Here is a 16,605-nt window from a genome sequence, read left to right as displayed (position 1 = left end):
AACACTTCACATTGTTTTTCAAGGAACTACTTTCTTCCCATTTTCATCCCATGAAATTTAGATGGGGGTAATTTCTATCTCTTCAGTCTTGAAAAGGTTCCAAAACCAATCCACACCTCCCTGGCTATTACTGTGTGAAGGTACAGCAGGTCCAGGATACATCAACCTTAGTGAACTAATTGGATGGAGTTTGAATTCTGGTGAACACGTACATGTCTACTGTTTTCCACTGAAAGTCCATGAGGTGTCTTAAGGTCACAGTAAGCAGTACCTGTAGTCACAGTCTTTTGATACCCAGTCACTTTCTCATAGGGAACAGATAGTGACAGATAATTTCAGTACTGTACAAAGAGCATGAAGTGGAAGCTTCTGCTATGTCATGTAATGCAGATTCACACGGTGTTTAGCCGAGGTGAGATCCATGGGAGGACATGTGATGTTGAGAGAGAGTATAAACAGGACTCAATGGGCAGTGATGGTGTGCTTGCATAGCTAGCCCTGTAACACTCTGTTGGTCTCACATCTTCGCTGAACGTCACTTTGTTGAGAGAGGCATGGCTTCCCCTGAAATTACAGTTAGCTCTGGTCTCTCCCACTGACTCCTGCCTATTTGGCGGAGGCCTGGCTGTTTCTGCTGGATCCTGCCACTGCTGCTGATTTGTGTTTGGTATCCTGACACTACTGAACTGGACGGCTGGCATCCTGATGAACAGGGATAGGAATCACCTCAAAGAACTACTTCTAAACAGGTCCACATCCCCTTGTCCTACTTGTCTCCCCTACTTTTGGATAGTGGGCTAGAAGGGGATCGAAGCGTTTGAGAACTCTTGTTAAAAGTAGGTTTTAAAAAAACTAAACCTATAAGAGCAGTTATTCATTCTGCTCACCAGTGGGAGGCACAGAGACAATGGCCACTGCTGGATGGATGGTGTGGTGCTATGGCAGACTTCTTATGCGTCTGGGGAGGGGGAAGGCGGCTTCACATCACAGCATGATGGAATCCAAAATGGCCTAGTGAGAAAGATCATGAACGCAAAGCTTCACTCTTCCAGAGAGCGCTTCAGAGAGGTGTGGCCTGGCTCACCCCAGGCCTGCCTGCTCCTCTCTACTCCAGCTTCACCCAGCTCATCCTTTCTAGGACATTATGAAAGAATGTCTGGAGCAAACGCCGTGTTCCCTTAGCTAACACATCTGTTCACTAAAGCCTTCACTCGGGAGCAGGCCAGCTTTTCAGGGGCCTAAGTCCATACATTCACCCCACTTATGACAAAAGTTCATTTTCAAATTGACTCTTTTTTCCCCCAGAAACAGTCTTTTGTTTTTAATGAACTCGTAAACAAAAGCTCCCATTTCAAAATAAAAACAAAACCCCAGATCGGATAGATGCTCGCAGTGATTACATTTATCTAAGCAACACGCACACACGCTCAGCTGTAAGACGGTGACTAGACTTCCATGACAAATACGCTTTTTTTAAATATGACTCTAATGGTGTCACTTTCTTGCCTCCAGGCCGGATAAACACCTGGACAGACATATTAGCTTCTTCTTCCCTCCTTGTTAGCTTTTCCTTATCATTCCAGAGGCCTCTCCCCCAGCCGTCAGTGACCCCTTCCCTCTCAACTGTCTGTTGTATACAAGGGAAGGCCACTGCACTCCGTTTGATTGAAACACGACGTTTGTGCCTGTTAGTTCTTACGTTAATAAAACTCCAAATTGAGCGACAACGACTAGTGGTGCATGCCTCTAATCCCAGGATTTAGGAAGTGAAGTCAGGAGATCACAAAGTCAAGGTCAGCATCCAGCTACACAGTCAGTTCAAGGGCAGCCTGGGCTACTTGGCAAGACTCAAACAAAAACAGTGGGGAAATACTGAAACTTCCGTTTTCAAACAAAATTTTTTGAAATTCATTTTTCATTTCACTTCTTTTTCAATTAAAAAGCAACACCCTCGAGACACTGTAAAATGTCGGGAAGAGAAAACTACTGGACAGAGGAGTCTAAACAGAGTGTGTGTAGCTCTTCAAGGAGTCCCCACTTGAACACTGAGTAGACGTGTTGTGTGACCAGAAAACACAGAGCTTCTTCAATCCTACTCTTGATCTCCCAGGACCCCCATGGCGGAAGGCGACATTTCTACAAGCTGTCCTCTGATCGCCACCACACGCCATGGTACTCGAGCATCCCTTCCCCCATACACACACAAAGTAAACGAACAAAAATGTAATAAACATTTTTAAGAGTTAGAATGAACCAATGAAAATGCGCCAGAGAGGCAAATCCAGGTGTATTTTGTGTGCTGAGGGTAAGAGGGGCCTGGCAGGTTCTCCCTAATATCTCATATCTGGATACCAACTGTAGGCTGGGAACCTTTGGCTGCACAGTAGGAATCTACAACTGTTTTCAAAACTGCCTCCTCACTTTCAATCAGCTCCCCCCGCTTTAGATTTCCACCTAATAACATCTGAGTAACTTAATAAGAGAGTGTCTAGCCCAGGAAGTGATCATCTAGCTCTGGGCCAAACCTTCCCAAATGACTACAGACGTGGATGCCTGGTTTGTCTCTGGGACAAATGTAAAGAATTGACACAGCCTTTACTTGGGCACGAAGGTATCTGATTCATCATTTTATAGTCCCAAGTCTTCCGTATAACCTTCCTGGAGTCAGACATTATTTAAGTGCTTAAAAATAGTGATCCTTGGATTGGGGATTTAGCTCAGTGGTAGAGCGCTTGCCTAGCAAGCGCAAGGCCCTGGGTTCGGTCCCCAGCTCCGGAAAAAAAGAAAGAAAGAAAGAAAGAGAGAGAGAAAGGAAGAAAGAAGGAAAGAAAGAAAAATAGTGATCCTCAACTACTCAGCAAAAAGCAGAATGAGACACAAGGATCATCCATTGGTTTCTGCATTCTCAGCCCTGTAGTACAAGGAATGCTGTTAGCAATCGTGAGGGGGCAGGTACCCTCATTCCTATTAGTGCATCCGGTTTTCATCAGACTCACGTTAGAAGTTATGTAACTCGGGATTATATAAAAGGCATTCAGCCGCACTCACGTTAGTAGGCATCAAATTACTTAATGAAAATCAGAGTGCATTTAAGGTTAGAACTAATTGAACTGAGGATGTATATCCCCGTGGCAGTAGGCTCCTTGTGCCTGTGTGTGACCTTTCTGGTTTACATTTAAAAGTCCTTAGATGTCATCCTTACTCAATATTCATGTTCAGAAATCAGCTATCTGGGGCTAGAAAAATGGATAGCCCACTGCCTAAGAGCACTTGTGGCTCTCAGAGAAGACCTAGGTTCCGTTTTCGTACTCACTCAGTGGCTCACAATCATGGGGGTCCGATGGCCTCTTCTGACCTGCAAGGTACCAGCATGCATGCAGTACTCACACAGGGAAACAGCCATATACGTAAAGTACAAGAAATCTAAAATTTAAAAGCCTGTAAATACATGATGTGGAGGACTAGAGCAAATGATTTAGATTGTCTTATTGGGTAAAATCATGTGTAAAGTTTATTTCAGTGAAATAAATTTTAAAACCTCTCTCTTTCTCTCTCTCTCCTCTCTCACTCTGTCTCTCTTTTCTTCTCCCCCCTCTCTGTGTGTGTCTGTGTGTGTGTGTTCTCTTCTCTGTCTTTCTCTGTGTGTGTCTCTCTGCTTCTCTGTGTCTCTTCCTCCTCATCCTCCACCTCCTGCTCCTCCCCCTCTTCCTCCTCTCTTCCTCCCCCTCTTCTTCCTCTTCCTCCTCTTCCTCCTCCTCCTCTTCCTCCTTCTCCTCCCTCCCTCCCTCCCTCCCTCCTTCCCACCTTCTCTCTCTCTCTTGGTGGAGAGTCAAGTAAAGAATGCTTCCATAACCCAAAGAACACATTTGCCTTCTGTCCTGTCCTGGGCCCACTAGAACCTTTTGGAATGTTCTTAGGACCACTTAACACTGCCCTGGCCGGTGCCTGACTCCACAGCTGGCCTGTTTGGTCCCAACTACACTCCAGCTGTTCATGGGCTTGCGTCCTCCCTCCTTCGCTCCCCTCCCTTCCTCGCTCCCTCCCTCCCTCCCTCCCCTGGGCGTCCTTGGCCAGGCATAGTGAAATACGGAAGGAAGCTGACTCTGCTCTAAGTTCTGCAGTGGGATCGCACCCCTACTCCGCCACCCCTTCGAGGTGGAGGTCTCCAGTGCAAGACTCTCTCTGCAAGGCGAGGACTCAGGTCACCTAGTCGCGGGACCAGCGAACGCATCAAGAGGCCACGACCCCCGGTGAGGCGCCATCCGGGCGCAGTTTCGGAGCCCAGGATCCTTGGCTGGGCAGGGGAACCAGCGCAGGCGCAGCAGGAAACGCCCCAGGCCGGGCCCGCAGGGCTTGGAGAGCAGTGTCTGGGAGGGCCAGCGTGGCGCCGCGCCAGGGCCACCGGCCCGGTTCACCTCGTCCTGGACTTGGGAGGGGCGAGGCACCGCCGATGCTCCGCCCGCCCCCTCTATGGCCCCGGCCGGGCGAAAGCTACAGCATGAGAGCCGGTGCCGCCCCTCACGGCCCGTGGACGCGTGGCGAGCCGCGGCGACCACTCGTGGGCGCTGCATGGGGACCCCAGGGACCCGGCGACGCGCACGGCGCGGAGGCTGGGGATTACCCCGGACCTCCTCTGCGCTGGCAGCAGCGGGACTACTATGTACCGCGTTGACTGCCTGCCTCTGTTGGGGACAGCTGCCGCCGCTGCCCTGGGCGTCCCCAGCCCCGCAACGCCCGGTGAGTGTGCTGCTCTGGTGGGAACCCTTTGGGGGGCGCGGCGGCCACTCCAAGCCTCCCCCCGATTGCAGCCTGCGCTTCAACATCAGCGGCTGCCGCTTGCTCACCGACCGCGCGGCCTACGGGGAGGCTCAAGCAGTGCTGTTCCACCACCGCGACCTGGTGAAGGGACCCCCCGACTGGCCCCCGCCCTGGGGCGCCCAAGAACGCACGGATGAGGCTCTGGAGCTACGCGTGTTCGACGACCAGGAGGGAGCGGTGATGCTAGCTAGAGAAGCCCTGGAGACCACAGGCTCTCGTCCCCCGGGTCAGCGGTGGGTGTGGATGAACTTCGAATCACCCTCCCACACTCCAGGGCTGCGGGGCTTGGCTAAGGACCTCTTCAATTGGACACTATCCTACCGGACCGATTCGGATATCTTCGTGCCCTATGGCTTCCTCTATCCCAGGAGCCATCCAGCCGAACAGCCGTCAGGTCTGGGCCCCCCGCTGGCCCGCAAGCGGGGACTGGTGGCCTGGGTTGTGAGCCACTGGAACGAGCGCCAGGCACGGGTCCGTTACTACCACCAGCTGAGGCGGCACGTGTCTGTGGACGTGTTTGGCCGGGCGGGACCCGGACAACCAGTGCCAGCCGTCGGGTTGCTGCACACGGTGGCCCGCTACAAGTTTTACCTGGCGTTTGAGAACTCACAGCACGTGGATTACATCACTGAGAAGCTGTGGCGGAATGCCTTCCTGGCTGGGGCCGTGCCAGTGGTGCTTGGTCCCGATCGTGCCAACTATGAGCGCTTCGTGCCTCGTGGTTCCTTCATCCATGTGGATGATTTCCCTAGTGCTGCCTCCCTGGCTGCCTACCTGCTCTTTCTCGACCGAAACGTGGCTGTCTATCGCCGCTACTTCCACTGGCGTCGGAGCTATGCGGTGCACATCACTTCTTTCTGGGACGAGCCGTGGTGCCAGACATGCAGGGCCGTCCAGATCTCTGGGGACCAGCCCAAGAGTATCCACAACTTGGCAGACTGGTTCCAGCCATGAGGCCATTCTGCTGTGAATTGATGACATCTCCTTGACTGTTTTTCTAAATACCCAATTTTGCTTTATGGGAAGAAGATGAGTTACCAGTTAATATTATTTAGCACAAGGATGGGGGAAATTGCCAGGCCCTCATGGCTTTTTTACAGAGAGGTGGGCTGGCTCTTTGTTAAAGGGCTATGGTGTCCTGGGTGAAGAAGGAGTCACCCATGTGAAAAGGTGGCCTTTCTTTGGCCATCGGCCTTTCCACGGCCTATGTGGCCTCTGAATTTTAGATGGATTTGTTCTCTGCTCCATGATTGCTTGGACCAATGAGGAGCAGACCACAGGTTTTTGAAAGCCAGTGGGTGTGAGATAGTGGAAGGCTTGTCCCCTCGGGTGGGGTTTTCTTTGGTGGTTGGAGTCCTCAAACCCTCTGAACCTGGAAAAGATAAGAAACCATTGAGTTCCTTCACCAGCCGCTGTGTTCCCAGGAATAGAAACGAGAGGCGAAAAGGGAAAGTCAGATGAATTCATGGGACACCTCACCTCACACTAGAACCCTACTCCCGAGAAGCTGCATTTAAGTGACACCCTAAATTCAGGGACCTAAGGGAGTGAGAGTATCTCATAGAAATCAATGAAAAATCCCTTTGCAATGTGAATTATTTCTTGCCTTTATAGTCCCATAACCTGGATCAGGAAAACGTTAAAATTACAGATGTGAAAGAACCACAAGCAATCGTCTCTCTTTTCCCAGCCAGTGTTTACAAATGGAAGAGACATAAATGGTGACCTCTTGTGCACAAATTTGTTTATTCTGTGTCTCTGATGGACCTGAAATTTAAACAGGAACATTTCGTTAGTCCTTCAGCAGGGTTGGCAGTGCTGTGCAGAGAGAACACTAAAAGATTCCGGTGAACTATGGGTATGTGCAGAAGGAACACGCTTGTGGTGTCTGTGTACCGTTGTTTGGTTTCTGTCCAGCTTCTGTTCAATGGAACTGACCTGTGCTTACAGTTAGTTTCTGTCCTTTGTCCTTCCCTTGCTCTGCTCCTAGGTACACTCATTCACTCCAGTGCCTTGGACCCTGCGCTGTGGGACTAATCTTCAAAACAGTCATTGATTTTCCACATTCGACAGATGTCAGGGCATGCCTGCTTGTGCCAAATACTGGGCTTGAGCTCCCAGGGGAAGGAAGGTACAGCAAGGTGTGAGGAATTGCCTCCTCTTTGGGGCTCCTACACTCTACTACTGCCGCAGGGGAATAGGGATTTTGGTTACACAAAGTATTGTTCATGAATCAGCTGGTTCACTAGAGGCCTCGAGTTATTAAACTAGGACCCTCAGATCAACGTGCTGTATACCAAGTTCTACCCCTTTTGGGTCAGGACAGTTATTTGAATCTTATATCAGGTTTATATCTAAGAGCCTTCATTACACAGAAGCTTGCAAGACTACTTAGGCCCAGGTGCTTCTAGTCCCCATCTTCCATAAAAAGGAGTAATTAAAAGCTGTGAATAACATTGCCTCATTAAAGTGTTAAGGTGTGGGCAGAGCCACAGTTGAGGAATTAAAAGAAAACAAAAGTTCTGGGGGTGGGGGAGCGTTTGTTTGCTTACTTTGGTTTTCAGACAGGGTTTCTCTGTAATAGTTCTGGAACTCTCTTTGTAGACCAGGCTGGCCTTGAACTCCAGAGGATCCGCCTGCCTCTGGCTTCCTAGGGCAGGGATTAAAGGTGTGTGCCACGATGCCCAGCTTGAAAATTCCGTTTTTAAGACAAATATCAATGGAATGTTGGCCAGGGGTCTCAGTGTTGTAATCTACAGTGGACATTGGGATTTGGTAACCTGGGTTAGCTTTGCCTTCCAGCCTGGAGCACTGGGATGAGGAATGAGCCTGAGCACAAAATTCCTCTTCTGTGAAGTGTGGGGGGAGGGCGCCTGAGGCTCTACTGTGTGAAGTAAGAGATGCCGCCTCGTGCTTGGCGGGCAGTTGGCGGGATATGTGTAGCCATGAGCTACTTTTCTTTGCAGGGATTTTCTGTACTCTCATATGCATTTTACATCCGAAATTAAATGTCAAGATCTATTACAGAAAAAAAATCTAAAAAGAAAGGAAAGTCAGTCATGTATTGTGTATTTCAAATAAATCCTTAAAACTGAGCCATATCTCAGGATCAGACAATTTCTATGAAGCTTGTATTTTCAGACCAGAAGTATGTATGTTTTGATAAAGCTACGTAATTAAAATCGTTTGGATTGTTTCACCTATGTCTTCTGCATTAAATCCATGTAAAACTAGCCTGGGTTTATGGGATGCTTATTACGAGGAAGAGTGCTTTTGAATCTGCTGTGTATTTCAGAACGCATTTTCTGTGACTGCCATGGCTTTGTTCAAGGCATAAACGTTCCTTTCAAGTTGAACACAAATGTAACCTTTTTACCCCTGGATGACCCTCATTCCGTGAGCACATCTGGAAGGATATTCTCAGAAGCCAGAAGAACTTGCTGGCAGTAGGTAGATTCTTTTGTGTTCCCAAGTCCTTCCCTGACAGTTAGAGGAAGACAGCTAGGGTGCCAGGGTGCATTCAGGAAGGCGCTTGCCGTTGGGAGCCAGAACCCGAGACAGTGGCTTGGCCACCCTTGGCAAGTTATGTAAGTTCTTGAGTTGTAGCTTCCGTTGTATGGCGTGAGTGCCCGAGGAAACCATCCCAGAGTATGATGTGTGTGCCCAGGATTTCTGTCCATTGTAAGGTCCATGCCTTGCAGACTCAAATCCCTGAAGGCCCTAGAGCAGTTTAGAACACATTTCTGCCCAGGGCCAGAGTGACTATTCCAAGCTTTGCAGACTGGACGCTCTGTGGCCTGAACTCCACTCTGCTGTGGGCAAGCAGGAGCAGCCAGCCCAGAGGACGCAGACCAGCAGGGACACTAGCCCTAGAGTCAGACAGAGTTCACCAACTCAGCTCTAAGTGTTTACAGACGATGCAAGACAGTCAGGAAACTTAACTGTTTTAAAGAAGTATAACACGACGGGCATCGTTTAAAAGGGATTTAATAATTAGGATTTAAGAATTCTGGGGGTGGAAATTGCTGGGTTCCTAGCTTTGCAACATTCCCTAGTTGCTGCTCGTGGGCAAATGATTGAAGAAGCTTTCTGTGTTTTGGTAGTCTCATCTCTAATGCAAGCTAACCATGTATGGAGGTACAGAGGGGTGAGCTAAGACCCCCAAGGAGTCCTCCCTGGCCCTGAGGATGTGCCTAGAAACTGCTGAGATTACAAGCACTGGGGTGGCCCACAGAGGAAGAGGCCCAGGTTCAGACCCTCTGAAGGACTTACCTAAAGTGACAGTAATGTGCCTTGTGTGTTGTGTGTGTCACACCCCTTGAGCACTGCCACCTAAACTGCAGAATGAGGGGTCTGATCAAAAGCTCTAGGGACCTTCTGGATTGTCTGTCTGTCTGTCTGTCTGTGTCTTTGTCTCTCTGTCTCTCTCTCCCCCCTCTGTCTCTCTCTGTCTCTCTGTCTCTGTCTCTGTCTCTGTCTCTGTCTCTCTCTCTCTCTCTCTCTCTCTCTCTCTCTCTCTCTCTGTCTCTCTCTCTCTCTCTCTCATTCTGTTAATTGGCTCCCTAGAGCTTAGAGAGGTAATTACTCTCTGGTGGCTTCACACCAGGAGCAGGAAAGTGGCAGCAAACCAGAGGATGGAGTGGGGGAGGGGAGAGAGGCTATGGGATTGAGCTCCAATGTGTGTGTATGCGTGTGTACATTACACTTCTCAGACGCCAAGGGGAGGAGCCAAGTACTTGGTGTAGAGTTGGGCAAGGTATACATTTAGGTCACTTTTGCCTGTGTCTCAGGGGCCTTTATGCTACGTGGTCTCTTAACAAATCCAGTCTTTCTGTAAATGAACAGGTTGTTTTGACAAATGATTGAAGTGGTCAGATAGAAAACAGCTCCACGTTTATAAGCACTAAGAAATGCTCTCTGACCCGCAGGCATCCTCGTGTTGCTGCGGTGGAGTCTGCGAGTGGCCTGTTTGGCACTGATTTGCCCGTGTGGAGCTGCACCAGACAGGCCCAACGCAGCTGGCCCCTCTCTGTTACTTCCTTTCTCCTTTTACAGTGACTTGTTTGCAAGGGCACACACGGGTTCCTACCAGGTTTGTCCCCACATGCTCCTGTGTTCTCAATAGTTACTAGCTCTGCCCACCACCATAAGTAATGTCCATTTTGGGTAGAACAGGGACTGCAAACCTAATGGCCGAGGGGTGGACTGAGAACAGAAAAGGTGGGCTTTATTCTTTATTATTCTTTTTAGAGGGCACAAGGTTCGCCGAGAGAGGAAAGTGTGAGGTTGGAACGAACACTGGGAAGTCTCTTCTGTCCTCTCCAACACACACACACACACACACACACATGCATACACACACACACCACACACACACACACACGAACACCACACACACACACACCACACAAACACACACACACACACATGCACACACACACACACACACACACACACACACACACACACCACACACACACACACCACACACACACACACACACACACACACACACACACACACACACACACACACACCACACACACACACACACACACACACACACACACACCACACACACACACACACACACACACACACACACACACACACACACACCACACACACCACACACACACAACACACACACCACACACACACCACACACACACACCACACACACACACACACACCCCACACACACACACACACACACACACACACCACACACACACACACCACACACACACACACACACACACACCACACACACACACACACACACACACACACACACACCACACACACACACACACACACACACACACACACACACACCACACACACACACGCACACAGTGGCATACTCACTTAAGTACCAAAGGAAATGTTACTGTGGCCACTTAACGGGAGCAGGACTGCCCGGGGGGGGGGGATAACTGAACAACACATGGGTTAAAGTGTGACGTTGGCTGGAGAGTGAGGAGGGGGATAGGCATGGAGTCAGTGGGAACCAAGAGACCCCAGAAGCTGAGCCCGAGGCAGGAGGGGTGAGAGCAGGAGAGAAGTAGAAGAAAGTGGGGTGTGTGCACCAGATGAGGGCCAGTTTGAAGAGCACTCTCCGCCATGCCCTTTGGCTGAGAAGCGTCCTTTGTGCAGCTTGAAACAGCCTCTGTGGGCCGAGGGGATGTGAGTGAAACCAAGGCAGGAACTTACTGAACAAGGAATTAACATCAAACCCAGATTCATTATAGCAGGCTCTTGAATGCTTATGAATGCAACTTTTTTGATCTGAGGGGGAAAAAAAAATCTCACGTTAATTCCAGTTAGAATACGTCATTGGCCCTCAACATCCTTTTGTAAGAAATTGATTTTGGAAACAATCGCCAACATTCTTCTTAAGGGAAGTAGCGTGGTGTGTGGAATGTCAAACACATCTTTATTGCCTGCGAAGCCCTGCGAAACGACTTCAAGTGAGATTTAAAGAATTGGATTTTTATGACATTGATTTTGGAATCTTTAGTTTTGTTTTGTTTTGTTTTTTTGTTTTGTTTTGTTTTTTAATTACGGTGCCTTGGGCCACTGAGATGGCTCAGTGGAGGAAGCCTGATGAACAGAGTTTGATCCCCAAACCCACATGTTCAAGGAGCAAACGGGCTCCCTAAAATTGTCCCCTGACTGCCACCGTGTGTATGGCACGCGCATGCCCACACGTGTATACATACTTACACAATAAATGAATGAACGAAAGCAATTTTAAATTTCCGAGTCTCATCTGATACTGTAGTAAAGAGAATGTCCCGTTAGACCGCACGCTAAGCATCGGTGAAAGATCTTTGCAGAGGAGGGAGGAGGGGCCTTAGTAATTAACAAGTGTGTCTGGAGTCGCTCCCGTGCCCAAGCTCTGCACTCAGAGTGGGAGGTGGAAAGAAAACGAAGGGATGGACACGGCATCCAGATGTTCTCATCGAGGAAGTGGGTAGGAACGAAAACTCAGGAGGAGCAGCCACATCTGGATGTGCATGAAAACCCCTGAGAGGAATCTGCAGACGACTGCCTGGTTAGAATTTCAGTACTGGAAAGTCGCAGGTCCAGACACTAATTATCTTCCCTTGTGCTAGGTTCTACCCCTCCAGAGCAGCCATGCCTTGCCCTCTGTGTCAGAACCGATGTCTGTGACGATAGATAAAAACCTTTTAAAATCTATTGATCGGCAGGAAACTAGCTTCTACCAATCCAAAAACGAACAGCGTCATCAGGTAACATCTTGAGCGTCCCCCACCTTGGTCTACCTGCCTCACTGATGTACACACCGATGCATTTTAAACTAGCCTTGAGTTATAACTTTACAACTATAAAACCTCTGTGAAATTGCTTCCACGTTGGAACCTGGATTTTAGGTAACCTAAGTCTGTGTTCCTAGACAGTGGTCACTCAAAAATGGCTCCAGAGTAAACTCTTATTTCTCTTTAAAATGAGATCTGTGGCTTTTGTGTCAACAACAAACAACTCCAACACATGCTATTGCCACAACACATGTCTGTTACAGGAAGAGCTATCATAGCATGTGTGAAACCACAGTCTGAAGACTCCATGGGAGCTCTGGAAGCACCAAAGCCCACAAATCAGGGAGGTGTCCTCCCTCATACCCCACCATCACAAGCTAAGTTCCTTTAATGTTATACAGAAAAATGCCAGTACTTCAGCCGCTGGCCTCAGTACGTTGTCTACCTGATAGTTGTCACTAACACTACAGTTAAAACGAGAGCTGTGCTCAAGTAGCACCTTCAAACCGACTAATCCCCATAGAGGAATTTGCTCTCCTAGCAACCAGGCACACCTGTCCACACCCTCCAATTTTTCTGGTTCCCCCGAGGTTAAGCCAACATTCTAGAACCCTCCCACATCTGCCCTTTATCTTGGTGATCAAATAATAACGCCTCAAGATAATGCTAGAAGCCCTTACGGTTTGTCAAGCTTTCTCGGGGAGGAACACAGATCCGGTTCCTGAACAAATGCTCTAGGCCAGAGGTTGTAGCTGACTGAGACTTGTTATTTGCAAAGCTCCTGGTTCAAACAGGATTATTTTAAGCTCACACTGCCTCTAAGCATTCTCCTTCAGTGAAAGACAACCATTGGTCCTGGTCTCCTGGTATCCACAGCCATGTGATCGCCCTCCTAGAGTCAGGCTGGGTTTGGGTAGCCCACCACTGATAATGAGTATAAATACGTCATGGCTGACTTCCTGGGACTAGGTTGTAGAGCCTGGCTATTTGTCCTTTCAGTGACCTGCCTCCCGAATGCTCCCACCTAAGTGTTTTTAAAGTGCTGTAATTTATAACTTTCTTTGTTCTGTTACCTTTAACTCAATGAACCTGTTTGCATATTGGAACCCGGAACCTGGGGTAACCTACCCCGTGATCTCAGGCCATGATCACTCATTGTTTAGTTCCAGAATAAAACTAGTTCTTACTCCCTTGGGATTGAGAGGTGCGTTTTTTGCACCAAGTCTATGCTACCATTTTATTCCTCCCTTCCTTCCTCTTCTCTTCTTTCTCTTCCCCTCCTCCTTCCTTACCCACTCTGCTCCTGTTTCCCCTCCTCTCTCTTCCCTTCCCCTCTCCTTTCTTCTCTCATTGTGACATAAGAAGCCTATATATGAGTGAATTTTCTTAGAAAATAATAACCCTCATTTTCCAAACTCTGGGCTCTAATCTAGATAGTTTTATGGAATATTCTGTGTACTAAGGGAGTTCTTGTTTGTCGCATTTATGCTTTGAAGTACAGATCACTTGACTTTACTGTCCCAGCTTGTGAATATTTTAAGAAATAGAAGAATTATTTTTTGGCTGCTTGTTGCTTTTAACCCCCACTGTCCACATCCTTTCTCTTTGTTGTTTAGACACCTGGCGATGCTTTCCTGTTGCTGGAAGGAAATGGTTCAGGTTGCCCTTCTCCCTGATGAACTGGCTGGCACACCAGCAGCTTCGCTGGATGCTATTCCAGATGCAGTGCTCTCTGACACTGTTCCTGGGGGGACATGAACAAACATCTAGTCACTCCTCATGCAAATGCAACACCGGACCTTGGTGAACCAATGAGTTTTATTGGGGTTACTTACAGGAGTGGAAATAACTCAAAGACATCTGCATTGCCAAAGCCCATTGCAGCATGGGTGGGCTTGTTTATGGGGTCTTTGATGCGGACTGGAAACATGAAGCACACTGCACAGCTTGAGGCAGCTCAACAAGTTGGGGCCCTTCAGTTGCTTTGAACCCCTTCTAAGGAGTTGATCTCTGAGAGTGTCTCTCAGATCTCTTTTACATCTTCTATATGGTTGAGAATGGAGAGGCCTAATGTATCTGCTCAGTTTTAGGGACTCGGTGAACCTTCTGAGTTGTTTATTTCCTGAGCCTAAGGGTTTGTCTGCAGTTTGGAACATGTTACCTCTCCTGATACTTCATACCCTTTCCGCTACCCTGTGTTGTTATCCAAATGCTGTTGATTGAGTGTTTGGAGCACACAAGGGTTCATATCAGAGAAAACTGCTCCAGAGTAACCAGCTCATTTAGGAAGCCCACAGCAGACCTCTGGACACAGTACCCATAGACCTCTGGTACAATATACTGACTTCACTGGCAGCCAGATCATGTGGTGACTTGTGGTGACTTGTCCATAGTGACACAAGAGCTTTGTCTCCAGTGTAGTCACCCTTGACACTCTCCCTCACTCCCCTGGCTGTTCCTCTATTACGAGTTTTCAAGACTGTACACCCTTTGCCTGAATTACACTTTTAAAAGGCATTTTTATGTGTGGGTCTGTATGTGCACCAGGAACACACAGGAGCCCAAGGAGGCTAGACAAGGGTGTCAGGTCCTCTGAAGCTGGAGATCCAGATAGTTATGAGTCACTCTGTGGGTGCTGGGAGCTAAACCTTGGTCCTCTGAAAAAGCAACAAGAATATACTTATCCACCAAGCCCCCAACCTAATTTCTATAAGATTCATGCATCCATCTTGGTGTCGTTCCAAAATTTGTCTACAAACTTCCCATGCTTTTCCTGCTCTCGCGCCCTTTCAGGGTACACCCTAACAACACTCAGGTGAGCACCCCTTATGACCTTCCCACAAGCTTCCCCTCACTCTTCCAGAGTGGGATGTGATGTAACTGTATGTACGTTTATGATTGGGTAATTTCTAAAAATCAGGAGCAGGGGGATAAGGACTGTAAGCCGGGTACTTATACCTAAGGAGGGGCATAGAGGAAGAGAAAAAAAGGTGTGGGGGAGAGTGAGACAGAAAGAATAGAAAAGAAAGACAGTGAGAGGGGGGAGGGAGGGGGAGAGAGGGAGGGAGCGAAAGAGATCTCCCTCCCCCTGCAATGCTACTGGGTGCCCACCCCCGCCTTGCCCGCCCCTCGTGCTCCTGCGCATTCCGAGGGTCTACGGTGCCCTGCCGCCCACGCTCGGGTTGCTGTTTCAACCATACTCCCAATCTCCAAGTCACAGCCTCACCCTCTCTCTGCGGAAGAGGAAATCCTCCTGTAGAGGTCCAGCAGCCTTGGAAAGCCGCTGGGAAACCAGGAACATGAGTGGACGGGCCCGTGTGAGGGCGCGAGGCATCTCCACTGGCCACAGTGCCAGGGAAGTGGAGCGGGCCCCAAGAGACCTCATGGTGAGTGTTCTGTCTGTCCTTTCCGTGACCTAGGCTATCAGGGCAGGGTTTCCTCTATATGCCTCTCTTAACTTCTCCGAGGGCTTCCCATCTTTTTCTTTCAAGCTGATATTGTTGTTGAGACCCGGAAGTGCAAAAGGCACCATGGCTAGGAGATGTATGCCTTCTACTTTCTGAGCTTTAATTCAGTCAGTTGTAAATTGTTTGGGAAAGAATGAGAAAAAGAAAGAATAAGTGGAAGACAGACAGACAGATGACAGACAGAACCCTGAAGTACCCTCACTTGCTTTGGTGTGATACAGTTGGCTTCTGGTAAATGGTATCAGAAATCATCTCAAATTCAGATGTGGCTTAGATCAACTGCTGTTGGTTACCCAGACACTTGGAGTGCGTCTGTTCGCTGGGAGGCCAGAACAGAAGCCGTACTGAAGAACAACGGCACATCCACGGTTTGGAGAGCCTTTGAGACTCAGGCCACACGAGTGGCTTGTGATCATTTTGCCTTTGTTATCAAGTAGTGGAGCTCTCCTGACTTTGCTCTTTTTAAAAAATTTTTAAACAGGCCAAGATGCGATGATTTCTTGGGCAAAGGAAATATTAATGGCTTCTGTTCCGTGAGCTGGTTTTAGTTCAGTTCATTTACAGGGGTCACCTCTATGCTCAGGGACCGACTATCTGGGTCACTGTCAGATGTTAGCACGACTCAGCTAAATGCACTTGGCAAGGGGCACCCCCGCTCCTCCTTAGCCTTCTGTGGAGAGTGGCCACCCTCCCTCTTGCCCCTCAAGGGTGTCTGCTGCTAATGTTTTCTACCCTGGACCATGGTAATCTACCATATGAGACATGATACTGCTCTTGCCTTTTGATAACGTCACGGGTTGTGAGTTTATTTAAATCCTAGCAAACTTTCTGCATACTTCGTAGGTCACATCTGTCAGTCCTGGGGACAACGAGGCCAGCGGTAGGACAAGCGTCATTTCACAGCCACGTAAGTACCTCTGGGTCTCCTCCCTGACATCCCTCACCTCCCTGACCTCCTTCAGCCTGAGTAGAGGAGGACCCATCAGACCCTGAGACACCAGACCTCACCGCTTGCTCTGCTCCCTTTCCCTGAG

The 16,605-nt window shown here is 48.8% G+C and overlaps 2 protein-coding genes across 4 annotated transcripts in view; both read left to right on the top strand.

Moving 5' to 3' along the window:
- The first annotated feature begins 4,052 nt into the window (after positions 1-4,052).
- Fut4 (fucosyltransferase 4) lies at positions 4,053-8,051 on the top strand. The gene has a single exon (XM_032910466.1). It carries the CDS (start codon positions 4,471-4,473, stop codon positions 5,770-5,772), a length of 1,302 nt encoding a protein of 433 aa, XP_032766357.1. The 5' UTR covers positions 4,053-4,470; the 3' UTR covers positions 5,773-8,051.
- A 7,352-nt stretch (positions 8,052-15,403) lies between these two features.
- The window catches only part of Piwil4 (piwi like RNA-mediated gene silencing 4), a 39,377-nt gene continuing 38,175 nt past the window's right edge, over positions 15,404-16,605 (top strand). For 2 of the 3 annotated variants that reach the window (XM_032911147.1, XM_032911146.1), the window contains exons 1-2: positions 15,404-15,490; positions 16,415-16,478. In XM_032911147.1, coding sequence (XP_032767038.1) covers positions 15,404-15,490; positions 16,415-16,478 — 151 coding nt within the window. Of the gene's footprint in view, positions 15,506-16,414; positions 16,479-16,605 lie in introns of all 3 variants that reach the window. The other variant, XM_032911148.1, reaches the window with a different exon arrangement.

The sequence above is a fragment of the Rattus rattus genome, chromosome 8 (genome assembly GCF_011064425.1).
Source record: "Rattus rattus isolate New Zealand chromosome 8, Rrattus_CSIRO_v1, whole genome shotgun sequence".
NCBI lineage: Eukaryota > Metazoa > Chordata > Mammalia > Rodentia > Muridae > Rattus > Rattus rattus.
Note: the sequence above shows the minus strand (reverse complement) of the source record. Positions and strands in the feature narration are given on the sequence as shown.